The sequence below is a fragment of the Symphodus melops genome (assembly GCF_947650265.1).
Source record: "Symphodus melops genome assembly, chromosome: 7".
NCBI lineage: Eukaryota > Metazoa > Chordata > Actinopteri > Labriformes > Labridae > Symphodus > Symphodus melops.
This window is the reverse complement of record NC_136697.1, coordinates 8,612,983-8,635,211: the sequence shown is the minus strand read 5'-3', so window position 1 is coordinate 8,635,211 and position 22,229 is coordinate 8,612,983. Positions and strand designations below refer to the sequence as shown.

Genomic DNA, 22,229 nt, shown 5'->3' with positions numbered 1-22,229 from the left:
CACATTGCCTCATGAACGATCGAGCACTCACTGATTAGATTGATTTATTCTAAAGTTCTGATCATCAAGTTTGAATAAATATATGGATCATATTTTCATACTCCTTAAAAAGTGAACATTCAGCAGTTTCAGATGCTTACATGATGCGTTTACTGAGTAAATTGAGGTTTTTAGTATTATTCCATCAAAAAGAGAAAAGGGTTTGTATATGGAGTATCCGTTCTCAAAGGCACAGTCTGGAGAATTGCACGCTATTGTTGACATTAAAATATCAAACTTACATTAAAAATAGAGTAAACACATTTTATATATATTTTCTAAGAGTACTTGAATCACCTCAAATATTTCTAGAAGTTATCAAAGCCAGAGAAGTTCATCATCTTTTTTGGTTGTAACAGGACAGGTGTCTTGTAGATGTCCGCCATGATGAGCCGCCATGACAGAAACAAAACCGTTGATCATTGTCAAGGAAAAACCGGATGCTAGGTCAAACACTGTTGCATAAGCTAGCGGGAGCTGCTACTGAAGCTAGCACTCTGTTGCTGTATGAGCTGCTGTGATTAAACAACTTCAAGTAATTTCCCCTCTGATACATCGTCCATACACATATTGTGTTCCTCAGTTCAGTTTCGCCTGCACGCATCGATTCAAGACAGTCTGTTTGTTTCCCCGAGAGCCTCAACGCCATCTCACTGTTCTGACTGAGAGCCCTCTGGCGGCGGGTTTTACATAATGTACGTTTAAAGTTGCCAGAAAACAAAGTGTGAGAACAGAACGAGAAGTCTTGATCATCCCACACACTCTGTGGATGTAAAATAAAGTGAGAACATCAGAAGTCCTGCCAAAATGAAGCTTTGATCAGAAGGCGGTGTTACCTGACCTCGTTCCCCGTTCAGCCATTACGGTGATGGAGGGGCAGCGGTGGTCTGCGCGGCCAGACGTTTGAATGCGGCGCTCAGAAGACAAATAAGCATAACGTCCGTCCAACTCCTCCCTCGCCTCCTCCTTTTCCTCCCACATCCCTATACATCCATCCACATAGCAGACATTATAAAGACGAGCAGAAAAGAGGTAACCAAGGAGTCAAAACAAAGAGACAGCTCTCTGGACAGTTTAAAGGTGCCAGGGCACCATCTGCTCATCCGTCCAGTGGAAGTGGAGGCTTCCAGGGCGGTCAAAGACAGTGCAGGAAGATTGAAGAGAGGGGCCTTTTTTTTTTTTTTTTTGAACAAGCAGGCAAATGAAGTTTGGACAGAAAGAGTCCCGGCAGAAGGCAACCGACCGAGCCAAGCGGTAGCAGGAAGCGGGCGCCTTGTGTTTTCACGAGATTTACACTGACGGGTCCATCCACCAACCATCTGGGCCGGTAAATTTACTCAGAGTGTAAAAAGAGAGCAGGCAACAGTAGCACTATGTGCATTTCCACCCTCCAAAGAAAGGGGTACAGAGGAGTAAATTTAACGTGAGGAACAGGAAAAGAGCTGTTCCAATCTGTAAGGCCTCTGCTACTTCCTCAAAAACGGGATGACGTACCAGCGACTGTGCACAGCTCTGATGTTATAACACTTATCAGGTCTGAATCAACTCATTCCACTCGAAAGGATTTCTACTTTTCAAGTCAAAACCAGTAGCCTACACACCGAGCCGTGCCACACAGCCAGCGTGTAAACATCAACATGTCAAACGGCTTGATCTGTGAGATTAGAGAAACAAACAACAACAAAGTAGTGGAAGCAGATTTAATGACAGTCGGGACTTCCCCTCAAAAAAAGCAGTTCCACATTCAAAAAGTGTTTGTCCAACACAGCAGGTGCGAGGGCCACAAAGCCAAGTTTGCTGCTAATAGCCACTTATTAATTGAGAGTTCAAGGCGGGATATTTGGCCCCCTGTTACGCCTCATTTGCCATGAGTAACACTTGGAGGGGAAACACAGTAAATCCGCCACTGATCCGCCATCAGAGGTAGCAACACATGCATACATAAGAGGGGCAATAAGGTAGCAATGTGTATTGAAAAACTGGAACATTTAACTCACTGGGCTAGAAACATTGAAGTATAGAAACACGTATCGGCCTGCGCCTTCTTCAGGGTGCACCCTGCAGTTTCAGGATGAGACCGCGGTCTGATGTTCTTAGGCAGACACAGGTTAGAGAGAACTTTCAAATCTTCTCTTCTTTGGGCAGTCGTAGATGTGTTTATTCATGATCCTTTGCACACCAGACTGACGTGTCCAAATACATCATAATATTGTAGAAAGTTCATTCTCCTAACTTCTCAATATAAACTGAACTCTGTGCATCTGCATTTTCTTTTGATGCTCCGAATTCATGGAGCCTCCTCCAGCAAACACTGGAGTTCTTCCTCTTTTGTGGATTTCTAGCCACTTTGTTTGAAGTGGTTTCATTGCTTTTGGTGGATAAGTGTTCGTTGTTGTTTTTTGCTTTTTTTTTTATATGGTTGTACTCTTGACAGCATGGGAAATGAAGGAAAGCTCAATGTGTTATATTGAATTGAAAATGACAGTTATCATATCAAATACCACCTTAGTTATAACAGTTGTGAATCTTTCATTCTCACACTGGGGTCACATTAGGACACCTTATAGGCCATTTGGCTGACGTGGTATTGAAAACACAAGTCCAGCAATTGATGAAAATAGGATGGAGAGAAAGTATGAAAAAGACTGAGGAAATGTGGAGAACAAAACATCCTTGAAGTGACAGTTGGCGATGGGAGACCGAGCTCTCGTGCATCCCATAATTATCTCACACAACCACACTTTCTTTCATTCTTCGATGACGTCTCCAAGCCATGACTGACACCTCTGTTTAGACTGAAGACATTCATCACAGCCATTAAGGCCCAGTTGGGTTCAAGTGTGTGTGCGCAGTCGACCACAGTCATAGTTGGTTAATCTCCCCACGCCTATGTGCCATATTGACCTTCATAGATAACACATGTATATCTACCCCACACTAACCTCTGACCTGGTTTTTCTATGAGAATGAGTAACTGCTGGTTCTGAAAAATGTGGTTTTAAAAATACTCAACAGTCCACAATTAATGTAAAAGTTCTTAAGAGACAAAAAAGACATTACGAACTAGAGCGGGATCATTTTCACAACTTCAAAATTCAACCTAAATTCAAATGGGTCACAATCCGATTTGATATTGATCAATATGTTTCGATATGGATTTAATAATATGTATGTATATATTAGAGCTGCAGCTATCGAATATTTTAGTAATCGAGTATTCTATCGAATATCCCGTCGATTAATCGAGTAATCTAATAAATCATTCTTTTGCTTAATTAAGGTTTAACTCGTCTTGGGTCGTCCCTACAAACCTGCTTCTTTGCAGTTACCATGGAAACGCCTGCTTGTTACCGCCAACCACCTCTGCTCTAAAGCTGCTGATGATGCTCACCATATTACTGACAGGGTCCCAAATTCACTTTCTGATTCACTGGTCAAGGCGGCAGGTAGATGAAAAATACAGGCCAAACACGTTTTAATGGCTGAAATAGCAAATACTGTTTTGTGTAGCCTACACATCTGTTACAGTATTTAATTGAGAAAGCATTATGTTCTGTTGAATCAATCACAGAATCAATCATTATGTCAGATAAGGAAATTGAGAAACTTTAAATATATATTTGCTAAATTATTATTCCACAAACAAGTTCTGTCTTGATTTAGCTTTGAAGACATTAGACATTTCATATAATCAGCCTGTATATTGTTAAAAGTGTATCTCTGTCTGCTCCTGCAGCGCGTGCATTCAGCGCGCTCACAGACTACAGAGACCATAGACGCGTCTATGACAGAGACTGTGAGGACGTTGCTATCGTTATGTTAGCTGCAGACACGGAGAGAGTGAACGGAGAAAAGCCGACCGTTTGACCGGATCACGTGTTCCCGACTCGGTCGTATGGATCACGGATCAACTGTGTGCTGACTAAAAGTTCAAAGGGGCACGCCGCGCTCGCGTGTGCGTGTTAGCGTGTCTGTGTAAGAGAGAGGAGCAGGTAGCTGCAGCTACATTAAACGTGTTTTATACTCATACCAAAGTTTTGATGACGCAAAAAAAAAAAAAAAAACTTAACGAAGCCTCGAGGCAGCGAAAATTCCTCGATGAATTTTTGTAATCGAATTATTCGAGGAATCGTTTCAGCTCTAGTATATATAGAAATATACAGAGAGCTCCACACAGCATTATTTGTATTGGTTTAAAACAACATGACTGAAAAATGTATTTTATCGTTGCATTATTCTTTATTAAATAAAGTACAGTATGTGGAAATACGACGGCACCCACTGAGTATTATGTTATTACAACGGAAATAATCAATCTCAGGATTTTCCTGAATTAGGACACACACACACACACACACACACACACATATATACCATTTGCGTTTTTTCTTTTTTAGAATTCAGTAAGGTAAGGTCACATGTCTTCATCCAGGTGTCTGTTCCGTTTTGAATTCCCTGCCAAATCTACTGTGTTGACCTTGGACAGAGTCATGTTGGCCTGGGAACAAAACTTTCCAATTTCATGAGCAAACAGAGTCGTCAGCTGTGGCTGCTTGAGCCAAAATGTAAAAATGAGTCCTGATAAGAGGAGGTTCTCGTCCAAAGAGCTGATTTACTAACTGTGGATATTAGCAGAGGACTTCTCAACCTCTTTCTATCAGATCATTTAGTCCTTTTAATACTTTGAGAGAGTTTTCCTGAATTATCTTTCTGCCGTCTTAAGTCATGTTGTTGTAGTTTTTAACTGGCATGGTTAAACCAGGTGGAACTTCACGGCAACAGCTGAAGGTCAAGACACTTTTCGTTGGTGTACTACCAGTTTGAAATAACAATTCTGATTAGGAGAAGAGGAGACCTCTGTGGGAAGTTCAACACCAGATTTTAAAAAAAACTCTCAGAACTCAGAACTCTCTGGGTTCTGTATTCTCATTTTGTGTCCATCAGTGCATCTAAAATACAGGAAAGTTCTGTGGTGTGTCGACTTCAGATCTTCTCAAGTGCTGATCGTCTCTTTGTTGGGGCGGCCCGAGTTATGAGTGTTTTCCATCACTTCTCTTTAACCGAGCTGATTTTCAACTTTAAACTTAAGAATAACACTTTACTTAAATTAGCTTCACTTTTAGTGATATTAAACTATAAGTCGCCCCTTTGTTCTTTATCAATGTTAATAACTCTTGAATAACTCTTGAATACTTCAATACACCACAGACTGTAAATATTAATGGACAAAGCCTAAGTGACAGCAGAGGGGTCCAGAGTCTCATGGGCAGCAGTCGCCATGTTGTCTCAGCCTAACTTTCAGTCAACCTAACCACAGGCTGAGAGCTATAGAGTGAGGTGGGTTTTAAGACTCCTGACAAATCGCACCCACCTGCATGGTTATCCTTCATGTGCCCATGAGGACAATAACTAATCAGACCTGTGTCGTCTTCTGTACCAGGCTGTAAACATGTTTATTTCTGCTGTCAAAACTGGTTGTTCTGGATAGGACGTGTACGCCGGTCATTTGGGAGTATTTTGGGTTTGAGGCTGTAGACGAGCACCAGATACAGGTACTCTGCAAAGCCCGTCACACTACGTCGCGACGTCCAGCGGAAACACGACGAATTTATACCGACACTTCAAATCCTCACAGGCATTTACAAACCCCTCACCTCCCCGTTAAGAGACGTCCACTGCCGCTGCAACATCAGGAAAAATCCAAAGACTCCTTGGTTGTTTTATTTAATGACTGATTAAAATCACATGGATATCCAAACCTAACCAAAACTCACAGAACTTTTTTAAGAAACTTACTTTGCATAAGATTGATCAGCAATGAGTCACTGAGCTGAGAACACAGACAAACAGTTTCGAGAAAAATAATCAAATCTCCACCTTCAACCACCTTCAAATGTTGTGTGAGAGAGCGACAGGGGAGAGCGGGGGAGGCTGATAACGCCCCCCCCCCCCCCTTCACTTCAGACGCTGCACACTCATTTTAATGTGGATATGCATCTGAAAAGGACACAGCAGAGGGAGAGAGAAGAAACCATCGAGGAGGAAAGCAAGGCTTCAAATGAGCGAGAATGTCAGGAGAGAGTTGGAGCGAGGAGTTGAGTGTTTATCGCCGACTCAAGACGCACCGAACGCAGAGCAAGAAAGAGAGAGAGAGAGAAAGAGAGAAAAGTGACCTGACTGCCAATGATGCCAAATCTCTATTTAAAGCTTCACCAACAGCTCAGGCCTGACACTGACGCGTTTACCTCTTGGCCTTCTCTCTTATCAGCAGCCCAAGAAAGCTGAAAACATGTTTATTGTTTCCTAAAGGTGCAAACATCAGATTATCGGACCTCTGTGAGAGCAAAGATGAGGGGTGGGAGAGAAGCTTCTGTGGTGAGGGGTGTTTTTCTGACGATGTGAGTTTACTGTTGCCATGCGGAGCAGCAGGTGATGACAGCTCTGTCTGTTGCACTCAAACACTAGCGAAATGATGTTAAATCAGAGGGAAACTGCAGGTTATCTGTGATGGTTCAAAGATAAACAAGGCTGAAGTGTTGGGTAATGTGGGTCGAAGTCGAGGTCAAATGAAAAGATTAAATGTTTCCAGGTACTTCAGAGAGACTGGAGAATGCAACTGTAAGCAGCAACCTCTGTTTCTGAGTATTTCAAAGACAAAAACAAACCAAAACAGACCCGTTAGTAGCAGAGTAAAAGGTGGAGATAGGGACACAGAGCGTGGTGGTCCCGAAGTTGCATCCCACCCACGACCATCCATGTGGGATGTCCCTGTTTGTAAAGTGTGCCTGTGTTCACTGAACATAAGTCAAACTTACCAGGATCCCAGCAAACTGCTTCTCTTCCATCCTTCAGGACCTTGTCGGCAAAGATCCCCTGCCTCACTGCTGCCGTCTCTCTGCCCCTCGCTCTCTCTCTCTCTCTCTCTCTCGCGCTGGATGGACTCGTCCGCCTCTGGCTGTCACAGTCTGAAGTCTCTGAGGTGGCGTTCGCTCGAGTGCCTCGGTCCCCCCTCGTGCTGCTCCTCCTGCGTTGTTTTGCGAGTGTAGCTGGAGTGGCGTCGCTGCTTTGTGTTAATTCTGCCCTAATCCAGAAACTTTTCTATGCTGTGAAAAGGACATGTGACAGGCAGAAAAAAAGGGGGTGGAGGGAGGAGAGGAGGGGGAGAGGGGAAGGTGGGGGAACACTTTTTTTTAGTTACTTGTCCCCTTTGCCAAGTTCAAAACAATACCTCTGTTTCTGTACGTGACCTTCTTTAAGGTAAAAAAAACATCTATACACTGAAAACATATAACCAACAGTTGGCACTTTGGAAGTTCAGTAAAGTTATATAGAAATGAAACTTTTAAGAAAGTAGCAGGCCACCACGCGGAGAAAGAATCTAGAAAACATGTAGTAACAGATTTGCATTTTGTAGCAAAGCAGCTGCCATAACAAAGTGGCCTTTTGTGCAAAGAGATTAACTGTTAGGGGAACGTTTCGACCGCCCAGTGACTGCCGCTGTATGAGGGCCAAGACGGGACCGAAGACTCAAAAACAGCCTGGACTCAGAAGAAAGAGAAAGAAAACACTCGTGGATATGAAATGTTTGAAACCTTCAACCTCAAACGGGATCATTTCAGAGTTTCCTCCCCGTAAAACATCTCACCCATCATTCATTTGAGTTTAAAATATAATTAGTGAGTTGGTAGACAATTCCTGCAACGACATTTAGTTTCTAGGCTTCTTCAGTTCAGACAAATAACACGATGAAGCAAAATGAAGTATATTTGACACACAACTTTCTGCTACCACTTCATCTTCGTCTTTCCTAAAATACAGATGATGACGACCAGATGAATGTTGTCTGAATGTCTTCAGCTTTGGGGAGTAGAGAGAAGAGTTGGCTAGGATGGCTTCTTTTTTGAATGAACAATAACACAAAGCATGTTAGATCTGTTTGGGGCTCCGTATCCGGAAATGATTGGCGGAGACAATTATGATGACATTTAATGGGGTTTTTTACAACGGAGGTTGCCACTTGCAGTAGATGCATTGTGTCAATGCCCCAGTCATTATAGTCTCTACAGATGTAACCACAGTTTGAATGGCATTCCTCAGTACTCTTCTGTACATCATGAAGTGTGTGCTAAAAATGTAAATAGTTTTTCTTTTTTTCTTGTATTCAAAAATGGGCAAAAAAGAAAAAAAAAAACATTTGTTTCCGTCTCTTTGCTGTGCTGCACAAGGGTCATATGAGGAACGAATTCTGTCCTCTGGCAAAGCAAATTTATACACATTTCAAAGCAAGACAGGAAAACTGACCCCCAAACATGTAAACTTTACAAACAATGAGGACAAAAAAAATCAATCTATCGATCTATCTATCTATCTAGTAACTGATATATATATATATATATATATATGTATATGTATGTATATATATATATATATATATAGTATATATCAGTCATTCTTTTAGCATTGAAAATGGACACCTGTAAACATGAGTCTTTGCTCCTTGTCTCTTTATTGTGCGTATTTAATGTTGTACTTTTGTATATAGAGCTCATTTCACCAAACTCAGATGTCTACCAACAAAGCTGACTGTTATTAAAGGTTTAAACGTGTGCATCATGCATTCCAAAAAGCACAGCTCCTGATTTACACATTAAAGTATATTCATTAAAGGATTAATGTGTCATATAATGTGAGTGGAAAGAGTGTTTTTTAAATGTCGTACATATTCAACAAAGTAGTATATGTATTGTATATGTACAATATGACACCAACACCAACAATGTTGAAGTTCCTTAAACTCCATTCAGATAAGAAAACATTTCTGACAATAATTTTATTATTTTAAGCTTCACAAATTAAAATAAATAAATTGGCATTCAAAGCGGAAAACATCTAAATGACCCAGACTTTGAGAGCCAAACTGGAGTCAAGAATCAAAACCTAGGCTGTGAAGACTGTTAAAAGACAGCCTTCAATCAATTCATGTTATTTATTGTAGATCCAGTAGGCCCACCAGTATGATGAACACTACTGATAGAATAGAGTATAGTCTAGACCTGCTCTTTTTTTCAAGTGTCTTCAGATAACATAAATTGGCACTATATGAATTAAGGATGATTGATTAAATGTTGCAGATACACATAGAACCTTATTGGTATTTCAATTCTGCCACATATACTCAGGGTATTCTTCAGAATTTTAGGCTGTTTCATCAAATATCTACACATTGATTGCTAAAAAACAATAAATATCTGGTTATCTTGTGACTTGCCCCACAGCTAACAACAACAGGTTGCTGAAAATTGTGTAACAGTGAAAGATTCCACTTGTGAAATGACGATGTGAAATGACGATGTGTCACAGCTTCAGTCTGAGAGGTTGACATGAGAGTTTCTTGAAAAACTGAGAATCGACAAGTTCAGGTATTTGAAGTGTTGTCAGGAAAAGTAAATAGATGGTGCTGGACTTGTCGAATTGGACAAGAACATCTAAGTTAATAAGGTGATGGTAAAACAATTTTAATGATGTGTCATTAACAAATACACTGAAGCATATCTGTGTTTCAGAGTTAATGTGAATAGTAAGAGGGGGACTCAACAGAGGCTCAACTATCCTATATCTTCATCATCATCACGAGACCTGAGTCACGATTATACATTATTGCGATTTAAAAAAAATTACAAATTGTGAATTGTGATACAATATAGTGCGATTTATCTTTTTTTATCTGCAAATTATGTCCACCAAATTGATGAAATATTGGCCCTCTAGCGAATAGGAGCATATTCAGTGAAAGTTGGATAAGCAACGGAGGGTTGACCCGCTCACACAGCAGTAAAAGACTATGGAGAAATTTAAAAATGCAGTAAATCTTCACCCTATAGAAGCTGTACAATGGTTTTATCCGTTTATCCATTAAATTCAGAGCCATTTCTCTTAAAAAACGTACTTATTAATGAAACTGTTGTTTCAGCTTTTGTAAACACTCAAAACTTGTCTGCTTACATAACTTATTTGGCGCTGATATGCTGCAGAAAGCAAACAGAAAGAGACAGTGCTGATACAGCAGCAGCGGCACAGGAGGTGAAGCAGTTTGGTTGTTGAGTATTCAGGCGCGAGTAATGTCGCTGCGCTTTGACATCTCAAAGCACATTCGTAAAATGCAGAGAGAGGCTTCTGATGGAAAAGACTGGACTTACAGTTTTACTGTCCAGAGTGACAGAGGAGGCGGAGTCAAACGAGTCCACGGAGCGCTAATTCCAAGTGTTCTCAAAACCAAATGTCAAGCTGAAAAGTTTGAAGCATTAATGCAGCCAAGAGAAGTAATAATAATAATAATAATAATTTACACTTTATTGATCCCACGAGGGGAAATTCGGTTTACACTCTGTCTAACACACACATAGGCCGAGATACACACTCATGCACAAACAGGGTTCTAGTGACATGCATTAATGGAGAGGTCTCAGAGCGAGGGGGCTGCCCACAGCGAGCGCTCCAGAGCAGTTTTGGGGTTCGGTGCCTTGCTCAGGGGCACCTCGGCAGTGCTCAGGAAATGGACTGGCACCTCTCCAGCTACCAGACCAGTTTCTGGACTTGGTCCGTGACGGGACTTGAACCGGCGACCCTCCGGTTCCCAACCCAAGTCCCTACAGACTGAGCTACTGCCGCCCCAAGTAAAGCTAACGTTATGCTAGAAGCTAACTACACCACGGTTGGTTTATTTTGAAGTTACTACCGTTATGCTTCAATCTATTCAGCGGATTTGACAAGCTAGCAAAACCGTAGCTTAATAAGTAGATTATTAACCTCATATTTGCAGGAGCACTGAAAACACGACTCGAGGCTGGAGGGCAGGCTACTGAGAGAGTTGCCCACGTGATGATGTTTAGTGTCTCCGACAACCACTGTAGTCTCAGTACTTGTTAGCAACCGCTGTTTTAAGTATGAACTTAATAAACTTTAAAATTCACAAGTAAGGGTTTTAGCTAATGTAGTTTATCTTGTCTAACAACCTCTTAAGGTTGTGTTAACCACAGACCTTATTTCAGGCGTCTAACCACAAACCCATACAAAATCCCCACTTTTAGAGTTTAGAACCCATGACGCTAAAATGCTAACTTCCGGGTTTTAAAGACTCATTGGCACTATTCTTTGGCACTCTATATAGACTAGATGTCCTGGAGATTACTGCTAGTAGGTTGTTTCATCTTTGTTTCCTTACAAACATCAGCTAAAAAAGTTAAATCGCACTATATCGTATCACGATAGAAGAATACTCTGAGTATATGTGGCAGAATTGAAATACCAATAAGGTTCTATGTGTATCTGCAACATTTAATCAATCAACCTTAATTCATATAGTGCCAATTTATGTTATCTGAAGACACTTGGAAAAAAGAGCAGGCCTAGACTATACTCTATTCTATCAGTAGTGTTCATCATACTGGTGGGCCTACTGGATCTACAATAAATAACAATTGATTGAAGGCTGTCTTTTAAACACAAAAAAAAAACAAGAAACAGACAACAGAATCGTGCCACCTATAAAGCAACCTGCACTTTTAAAACATGTTTGACAAGGAGTGGGACTTCTTTTGTTATCATGAAAACACACAACAAAAAAAACCACAAATGTTAATGAAATGATTCAAAGATATCTCAAAACATTAAGTTTAAAAAGAAAATAAGGAACAGAGACTTTTAATGAGAGGGAAAATAAATCCTCCTATTGGACACACTGTAAACAACAACATGGATGTTTTTGGGGAGAGGAAAAACAAGTTTGAGGTGATTGACTGGTTGTTAAACAGTTGATCTGTTGACAGATTGAAAGACTCAATTTTCTGTTCCTGTATTAGTGAAAACACAACAGTAGTGTGAATCTTCACCATGCCTCCCTTCATGAACACAAACTCCAGACTATGTCCTCAAAGCATCCAGGCGAAGGGAGAGAGAAAGTTGCCAAATATAGCACCCATTCAGTGTCAGAAACATACACACACATGAACACTGCCTCTCACATGTACCACAGCCTACAGGGACTCAAGAACATCCCAGGACATCCGTCATACACAGCACGCTGCACATCAATGAAAAGAAAGTAAGAAACAGAACTAGGTTAAAAAAAATTTTTTTTAAAAAAGGACCTTACCGTCCACGTTACGATGTCTGAAGCAAGAAAAAAGGGGAAACTTGAACACCAGCACAGAGAAGCAGCTCAGCCGTGAGAAAGAAACTGGTGTGCAGACTGAAATCTGGGATCAAGTCATAGTGCTCTGGCTCCGTCCCACCGGTTGACTCTACCCATGTGTCATGATTTGGTTCTGTTTCATCTTGGTTTAGTTTTTGTTCAGACCTTGGTGTTCTATTTGTTTCCTAGTGTTGATTATTTCCCTTGTGTGCTTTAATGTTTCATAGTCTTGTGTTTACTTTAGTCTTGAGTGTGTTTCCCTGTGTCCTTCTATGTTGCCTGTTAGTTTATTTCCTGTCTTGTGTTTTAAGTCTAGTCTTTAGTGTTTCCTGTTTTATTTTGTATATCTGGTTTTAGGTGGTGTCAGTGTTGGGTTTTACTTTGTACTTGTCCTCAGTGTTCTGGTCTTGTGTTTCCCTCCTGTCTGATTACCCTGATGTTCCTCACCTGTCTCGTTAGTCTCACCTGCGTCTGATTACCCCATGTCTATTTAGTCTCTGTGTTTTCCCTGAGTCTCTTGTTGGTTCATTGTCTATGTCTATGGTCGTCCATTTGTCTTTTGTAGTAGTTTGTCTCTCTGCTCCTCGTTTTTTGGGATTTTCTTTGTTTTTGCTCGACTTGGTTTTTTTGGACGTTTTGGATTTATTTTAAGTACCGTAAATTCCGGACTATAAGCCGCTACTTTTTTCTCACACTTCGAGCACTGCGGCTTCTACTCCGGTGCGGCTAATGCATGGATTTTTCTTGGGGGACAATGAGCTTCTGCCGCAAAAACATTTGACTTCGTCACGTCGGATCTTAATATCAGTCATTTTGCGCTTCATGCACGCACCCTCATCATGGAAAACACACAGAGAAATACATATGATGCAGCTTTCAAGTTAAAGGCGATCGACCTGGCTGTCAAAGAAGCTAACAGAGCTGCTGCACGTTAAGATGACACTGACAGCGACAACAGAGACTGAGGAAGTGAGTAATGAAGTCATTCTGAGGCAGTGAATGGATGGACTTTTTCTTGTGAAATGTATTACGGTCATCTTTTTCATCAGCCGTGTTACAGACACCGTCGGCTAGGCTTCGTATTGTAACGGTTCATGTTGTAAAGTCAGTAGTTGATAATGTGTTCATAATTCCGATTATGTGGAGAGTCAGTGAATGCACCAGCGAGAACGCGTTGTGTGGCTGTATGAGAGAACGCTGGGGGAGAGAGTTGGATTGTTACGGCAAGTTATGTGTTGCTCTCTGCTGTAAACGGCGTGGTCACGGCCGACAGTGATCGGGTTATTAAAAGTTATTATTTGAACGCTCTCGTCGTCCTTTAACGTCCGGACGGACGCTACAGTATTTGCGGATGTTACCGGTAGCCTACGTCTGTGTAAATAGCTCTTGTTATAACGTGGACACCTGCGGCTTATAATCAAGTGCGGCTTATATATGTACAAATACATTTATTTACTTATTTTTAGCCGGTGCGGCTTATATCCAGGTGCGCTCAATAGTACGGAATTTACGGTAAGTTTTGTTTTGCTTTTTTGTTTAATAAATATTTCTGCACTTGGGTCCTCCTGCCCTGTTTTCTGCCTCGCATACGTGACAGATCTGTCACATACACAAAATAAAACGGGGAACACCAAAGACTAGACTTAAAACACAACACAGGTTTAACTAACAGGCAACATAGAAGGACACAGGGAAACGCACTCAAGACTGAAGTAAAGACTATGAAACATTAAAGCACACAAGGGAAACAATCAACACTAGGAAACAAATAGAACACCAAGGACAGAACGAAAACTAAAACAAGATGAAACAGAACCAAACCATGACACAACATACACAAGGCGAGGACTGAGCCGAGCCTTATGGGCCACAGCAGGAGGAGTGGCAGCCAGAGGGTACATTAAACTCATACACAATGTATGACTGTGATTCATTCAAAAGAGGGAGGATAGAAAGAGAAACCATGTTTAACATAACTGAACTTTATTTCTGTTAAAAAAAAAAATAATTAATTTAGAAAAATAAACATTTAAAAGTTACCAAATTTGGTTAAAATGCCACAATAGCAGGATCAAGGACGTAGGGTGATCTCTTCTGATTGGCTGAGTGAGGATCACATGCTTCTCGACCTTACTGAGGTGCAGAAGGGTGGCCATATGTAATGTGTACTGAAATTACAAAAACAGTCACTTGCCTGTTAAAGGGTTAAAGCCAAGATTTTCTTTAAAGCCAAATGTTCTTTTTGTTGTATTCAGATTTGTCTCCTTTAACACGCAAAGGTTTGTTATCGCAAGAGAAAACTATCTAAGTAAGCATGCTTTCTCACTAAACATGCATATTTTGTCTGCTGGCTGGAGGCCTGAGTATAAGAAATCTTTTCACATTGTGTTGATGCAGTCAGAATAAGCTCCAGTTCGCTATCAGCCACTTTCTGATTAACAGATGCCAGTTTAATGGTGAAAAAAGGTCTTTGGAAATACGTTCTATTCAGAAAAAACATCCTCCAAACAAAAGTGAAAATTGAAGATCAGTAGATGGACATTGAACTATTATAACTAATATGCACCCTTACACCTAATTTATGGCTTGTTTCCTGAACATTATATTACACAGAATTATGTGGTAATGTCGCTGCACTTTGACATCTCAAAGCACATTCGTAAAATGCAGAGAGAGGCTTCTGATGGAAAAGACTGGACTTACAGTTTTACTGTCCAGAGTGACAGAGGGGGCGGAGTCAAACAAGTCTACGGAGCGCTAATTCCAAGTGTTCTCAAAACCAAAAGTCAAGCTGAAAAGTTTGAAGCATTAATGAAGCCAAGAGAAGTAAAGCTAACGTTATGCTAGAAGCTAACTACACCACGGTTGGTTGATTTTGATGTTACTACTGTTATGCTTCAATCTATTCAGCGGATTTGACAAGCTAGCAAAACCGTAGCTTAAAGAGCATATTGCAGGTTAAAAAAATGTTTTAATTAATATTTTATATAGTCTGTTAATGGCTGTAAAATAAGTAGGTTATTTTTTTAATATGTTCTACAACACATAAGTGCTCTAATTTAGAGGAGAAAGTGGCTGTTTTAGCATAGCCGTTTAGAACGTGCTTTTTTTTCAACAACGCGTCATATGACGTAACATGAGGGAGTCCCGTTCTCTGACTCCGCTTTGATCGGTTTTATGCGTCCGTGTATGAATGAATGAATGAAGCCTTTATTGCCCCTGGGGGAACTTGTCTTGCACCGAGAGCATCAAACACTTTACAAACAAACATTTAGAAGGCAGCACAAAAGAATTAAAGCACAAAAAACAGGATAAAACATGATTAAAGAGGTGTAATGACACGTGGTAGTGAGTGAGAACAGACAGGATGCCTCCCTGCAATAGTTTGTAACTTGAGCGGCGCACATTCGGGTGCACAGTGTAAGTGGCTTGATTATTCATAGTGTGTTTTGGTGAATTATTCTCACAACCTCAGAAACGATCGAACAGACACGTTGAATATTTCGGTATCAGACACAAAAACGTTTCCTTATTAATGATTTAAATCTCTGGCTGTTTAACATAAAATATTATATACGCAGACAAACATTTAATGATTTGATCTGCTGGAATCCTCTGTTATATTCTCTAGTGTGAGCGTAATAGACACCGGACAGTCTGTTTTAATATGTAGTCATACGATTTATTATAAATCCAACTCTGTTACAAGAGAGCGCGTGTGTGTGTGCGCGCGCGTGTGTGTGTGTGTGCGCAGTGGGGAAAGACGGAACGCGCAGTTTGGAAACGAAACGAAACACAACCTTTACTTCTGTCGGTCCTTTATCCCATTAAAACTTTAAACTTTTTGTAGTAGCCTAATATATGTGCACGCATTAAACTGTGGAGTGTGTGTGTGTGTGTTTGTGTGTGCGCAGTGGGAAAAGACGGAACGCGCGGTTTGGAAACAAACAGAAACACAAGCTTTACGTCGGTCCTCTATCCCATTAAAACTTTAAACTTTTTGTAGTAGCCTAATATATGTGCACGCATTAAACTGTGGAGTATGTGCGCTGTTGTGCATGTTTGTGTGGATTACGTGCGCCGTGATCCTGCACCATACACTGTATTTTCTATAACAACGTGAGCACTGAGCTGCATGAGGAATAAACAATTAAGACATGGTGCTGCATTTGCACAGGCCGTGTAATCGGGTTCTATGTCTGTCTGTCTGTCTCTCTCTCTCTCTCTCTCTCTCTCGCGCGCGCATAGCGCGGCACCGTAATACGTTGTACAGATTTGCCGTTTTTACAAGCAGCTCCCATACAATGTAAAGGTGAATGATCGTCACTTGCACCTTCTACAAATTGTTTTTGAATTGATTGAATGTGATTACAAACTTTATATATGCTGATGTGAACAAAGCACGAGCCCATATATGGCGAGCTGACACCTGTCACTCAGCAGGACGCCTGCTCCGGGTCTCTCCTCACACCACAGCTTCTCTCCTGAGGCCGTTATTCCTCTAATCCTGCCTGTTTCTGCTCTCTATCACATCTAACAGGTTCAGAATAATAAGCCAGTGGACCATTATATGTAAAGAAATACATATTTTCTTCCTATTTATTGACGGGAGTGACACTCGGATCCATGATTTTCTATGTTAAACAGATGGGGATTCAGCGGGACTCCCTTATGCTACGTCACAGCCGAATGCGGAAGTAAAAAGCAAAGACGTGCGAACACGTACTAAAACGTCTCCAGGAGACAGGGTTATTAATTTCAGAATTTCTTTAAAAACAGTATTGTTAACGTATTTTCCTATGATTAGTTAAGTTTTGTCTTTAACCTGCAATATGCTCTTTAATAAGTAGATTATTAACCTTATATTTGCAGGAGCACTGAAAACACGACTCGAGGCTGGAGGGCAGGCTACTGAGAGAGTTGCCGGTGTGATGTTTAGTGTCTCCGACAACCACAGTAGTCTCAGTACTTGTTAGCAACCGCTGTTTTAAGTATGAACTTAATAAACTTTAAAATTCACAAGTAAGGGTTTTAGCTAACGTAGTTTATCTTGTCTAACAACCTCTTAAGGTTGTGTTAACCACAGACCTTATTTCAGGCGTCTAACCACAAACCCATACAAAATCCCCACTTTTAGAGTTTAGAACCCATGACGCTAAAATGCTAACTTCCTGGTTTTAAAGACTCATTGGCACTATTCTTTGGCACTAACTAATGACATAATTTGCAGATAAAAAAAGATAAATCGCACTATATCGTATCACAATTCACATTTTGTAATTTTTTTTAAATCGCAATAAAGTATAATCGTGACTCAGGTCTCGTGATGATGATGAAGATATAGGATAGTTGAGCCTCTGTTGAGTCCCCCTCTTACTATTCACATTAACTCTGAAACACAGATATGCTTCAGTGTATTTGTTAATGACACATCATTAAAATTGTTTAACCATCACCTTATTAACTTAGATGTTCTTGTCCAATTCGACAAGTCCAGCACCATCTATTTACTTTTCCTGACAACACTTCAAATACCTGAACTTGTCGATTCTCACTTTTTCAATAAACTCTCATGTCAACCTCTCAGACTGAAGCTGTGACACATCGTCATTTCACATCGTCATTTCACAAGTGGAATCTTTCACTGTTACACAATTTTCAGCAACCTGTTGTTGTTAGCTGTGGGGCAAGTCACAAGATAAATAACCAGATATTTATTGTTTTTTAGCAATCAATTTGTAGATATTTGATGAAACTGCCTAAAATTCTGAAGAATACCCTGAGTATATGTGGCAGAATTGAAATACCAATAAGGTTCTATGTGTATCTGCAACATTTAATCAATCAACCTTAATTCATATAGTGCCAATTTATGTTATCTGAAGACACTTGAAAAAAAGAGCAGGTCTAGACTATACTCTATTCTATCAGTAGTGTTCATCATACTGGTGGGCCTACTGGATCTACAATAAATAACAATTGATTGAAGGCTGTCTTTTAAACAAAAAAAAACAAGAAACAGACAACAGAATCGTGCCACCTATAAAGCAACCTGCACTTTTAAAAACATGTTTGACAAGGAGTGGGACTTCTTTTGTTATCATGAAAATACAAAAAAAAAAAAAAACACAAATGTTAATGAAATGATTCAAAGAAATCTCAAAACATTAAGTTTAAAAAGAAAATAAGGAACAGAGACTTTTAATGAGAGGGAAAATAAATCCTCCCATTGGACACACTGTAAACAACAACATGGATGTTTTTGGGGAGAGGAAAAACAAGTTTGAGGTGATTGACTGGTTGTTAAACAGTTGATCTGTTGACAGATTGAAAGACTCAATTTTCTGTTCCTGTATTAGTGAAAACACAACAGTAGTGTGAATCTTCACCATGCCTCCCTTCATGAACACAAACTCCAGACTATGTCCTCAAAGCATCCAGGCGAAGGGAGAGAGAAAGTTGCCAAATATAGCACCCATTCAGTGTCAGAAACATACACACACATGAACACTGCCTCTCACATGTACCACAGCCTACAGGGACTCAAGAACATCCCAGGACATCCGTCATACACAGCACGCTGCACATCGATGAAAAGAAAGTAAGAAACAGAACTAGGTTAAAAAAAAAAAATGAAAAAAAAGGACCTTACCGTCCACGTTACGATGTCTGAAGCAAGAAAAAAGGGGAAACTTGAACACCAGCACAGAGAAGCAGCTCAGCCGTGAGAAAGAAACTGGTGTGCAGACTGAAGTCTGGGATCAAGTCATAGTGCTCTGGCTCCGTCCCACCGGTTGACTCTACCAGTGTACACAAGGCGAGGACTGAGCCGAGCCTATTGGGCCACAGCAGGAGGAGTGGCAGCCAGAGGTTACATTAAACGCATTGTGAAACCTGACAAGTCTGTTTGTTCTCAGGACGACTCGTCCAGAACCCGAACAATCAGCCCCAAGCACTGATTTTATAAAGGCCCAAGGTGGATCAGTGACCAAACATAGAGGACAACTCATCATGAGGTCAAAACATGGTCTCAGTTTGCTTCCCTCTGTCGGAGAAAAACACCCGTATGTCTGCACCTGTATCTGAATGGATTCATCCATATGTTTTGGGCTTATTTATTAACCTTTAAATAACCTTGTTTCTCCCTATGCCAGATATTTGATCATTTTATGATCCAGTCAGATCAGATTTATCTTTTAAATGTTCCTTAGTCGTCCCATAAAAGTAGCAGTAAGAGTGCTTTAGTTTACCTCAGGATCTCATTGCCTCTGGATTCTTCAGTACTTCATTTATAGATGGGTCTGTCTTTATTTGGCTTCATATTTTAAGAAACTTTATAACCAGAGTTCTTTTAACCTTTTTCTTTTTCACTTGTTATACCTAAAAAATTCTGTCTATTGGATGTTGTTTGAATGTTTGCTGTGTTACGCACATTGGGTTTCATGTTATCTGCATGCATTGCTAACGTTGTATAATATTTGAATAACACAACAAGTGCCGTGAAAAATAAGATTAATTACAGAGCATGCTATAACTAAGTGTTTATGTTTATCTTCTATTCTTCCTGCTTGATAAAATTCTTGAGTTTTAAACTTCCACTCCCTAACGTAAAAACTGAAGCTTCATTTGACTAAACAAATAGGTTGTTGAGGCATGTTGGTGCCTGGCATAACATGCTAACATGGCATGACTCCCACTTTATAAACCACGTCCACAACAAATATCCAATATGTATTTCCCCTCACAGCCGCATGCTGGAGATCTGGCACAGTGCCGGACTACTTCAGCCCCGTTTGCGTCAGCTATGTAATAGTGTGACATCATAGCAGCCCAACACTGTATGTAACCCTCTATTAATTACGTTAAACATTCAAGAAGAACAGGGATGGAACACGGGACAGATCTGTTCCCTTGACACCCCAAGAGAAGTAGGACGATACAGAGCCCTTATTTTGGTACTATTACCAATATTTGATGGTGGAAACTAAATAAATAAATGGGTACCAAGGTGAACTGAATCGAACCTCTTGGTGGAAACGGGGCTTTAAAGTCCTGCCTAACAGTGTGAAGAGTACTATATTAAAAAATGATTTGGATGCCCGGTTGATACAGTGGTTAGTTTGCGCGTCCCCATGTATAGATGTTGTAGTCGTAAACGCGAGCGGCCTGGGTTCATCTCCAGCCTGTGGCCTCATTCCCGCATGTCAGTCCCCCCTCTCTCTCCCTGATTTCCAACTCTGTCCTCTGTACATCTATCTCTAATAAAGGCAAAAGGCCCCCCAACAAATTTAGCTGATTCAGGGTACTTGGCCTGTAATTCAACCTTTGACATTTAAACTTGTTTCGTCTCTTGTAACAAACAAAATAGCTGTAGTTCTTTGGTTCAAGCTTGTTAAATACTAGGATTTGCTTAATACCACAGAATGAAGGTACCCTAGATGGTATGGATCAGCAGATGGACATTGAACTATTATAACTAATATGCACCCTGACACCTAATTTATGGCTTGTTTCCTGAACATTATATTACACAGAATTGTTTATTGATCAAGACTGGAAAGGTTGTAACACAGAAAGTCATGGTAAAGTTAGAACATCTTTCCATTTTTAGGACAGCATCTTGCATTCAAACGTGCAAATGTCGTATAACAACGCCACTACAGTAACGACTGCTTGCCAACTACGGATTCACCTATACCTTTACAGTCTCAAATATTTCCAGAAAACTAAAGCTAATAAAGCTAATAAAGCTTTAGTTTTCTGTTTCCTGTTCCTCAATGTTAAAGTTGTATATGTAAACACCTCAGTCTCTGTATGGCTATTCTCTCATGTGACGTGCTATTTAACACATGACATATGTTTAAAGGCAGAGTGTGTCTGAACTAGCTGTAACCTAATCAACAGCCTAATTAGATTTTTATGAGACTACTTTTCAAGTGTAATTAAGTTTCAGAGAACCATGTGAGCAGAATCTAATGAAAGCAATTAAGACACTATGAATGAGAACAGCTTACTTAATGAAAACAGAAGTAATTGAATGAAACAATAATAAAGGGCTTAATGATGGATGATAATAGAATGTAAAATGCTAAACTACAGGGAACTGCAAAGACACGAGTTAAAAAGAACACAATGGAAGTGTCAGCAAAAAGCTGTTCTGAGTTTGCACTCTATATGTCCCCTATTGCAGCGAGGAGCCCCTTTACCCCTCTTGAACATGTGAACACGATACAACACAGTGACTGCCACTGCAAAAATCACAACACAATGTTTTATTGCGAGCCATATTTACAATGTTGTTGGCCCAGCAAAGCAGCTGCATCTACAATCAATGATGCCCATATGCAGTAGTATGATATGGACTTTCCCAGCTCTGTTCTGTCATGATAGAGAACCCCTCCCTCACCCTGGGAACAGACACAGAAATATGACTGTTGGCTAAGTCCTTGTTCAGCATGTGAGCAGGAGCTGAAAGCTGGAAAACTCTACAAATCTTTGGACAGCTGAAACGATATAAAGCCTTACAATAAGGCAACTGCATTAAGGAGGAGATATAGTGGAAATAATTTTACAGTGGCAAACTTCTATTTACTGCTGTGGCACAATGTTAGAAATGGAGGAGAGCCTTGCAAGACAACAAAGCAAGAATTATTGGGGCAAATAGTACAGCTATACCAACAGAATATCACACTGAGTAGAAAAAATCCTGCACACTAGTCTTGCTCAACGTTTCGGTCCCTCTGAAGTCTGAACGGTCAAGCGTGCTCTCAAGCAATTTAAACACCATGATTTCAAAGGAAGAATATACAACTTTTGGATTCAGTAGATGTCACCCTTGAACACCAGCCTTAAACCAAAACAAACTGCTGTTTGGCGTCACCTCTGCTATTCTGAAACCTTCGCTGATGATTTCCCACCATTGAGTGCAAGCAGCAAAGAACAACAAGAAAACAAAGAACAAAAAAACAACTGCGGCTTCAAGACTGTCTGACACCGCTGG

At 40.4% G+C, this 22,229-nt stretch overlaps 1 protein-coding gene across 3 annotated transcripts in view; it reads right to left on the bottom strand.

Annotated features, from left to right (window-relative positions):
* The window catches only part of slc6a9 (solute carrier family 6 member 9), an 88,026-nt gene that overhangs the window by 59,900 nt on the left and 5,897 nt on the right, over positions 1–22,229 (bottom strand). For 2 of the 3 annotated variants that reach the window (XM_079349444.1, XM_079349445.1), the window contains exon 2: positions 6,855–7,142. In XM_079349444.1, coding sequence (XP_079205570.1) covers positions 6,855–6,884 — 30 coding nt within the window. In that variant the 5' untranslated portion in view covers positions 6,885–7,142. Of the gene's footprint in view, positions 1–6,854; positions 7,143–12,190; positions 12,281–22,229 lie in introns of those variants that run through there. The other variant, XM_079349446.1, reaches the window with a different exon arrangement.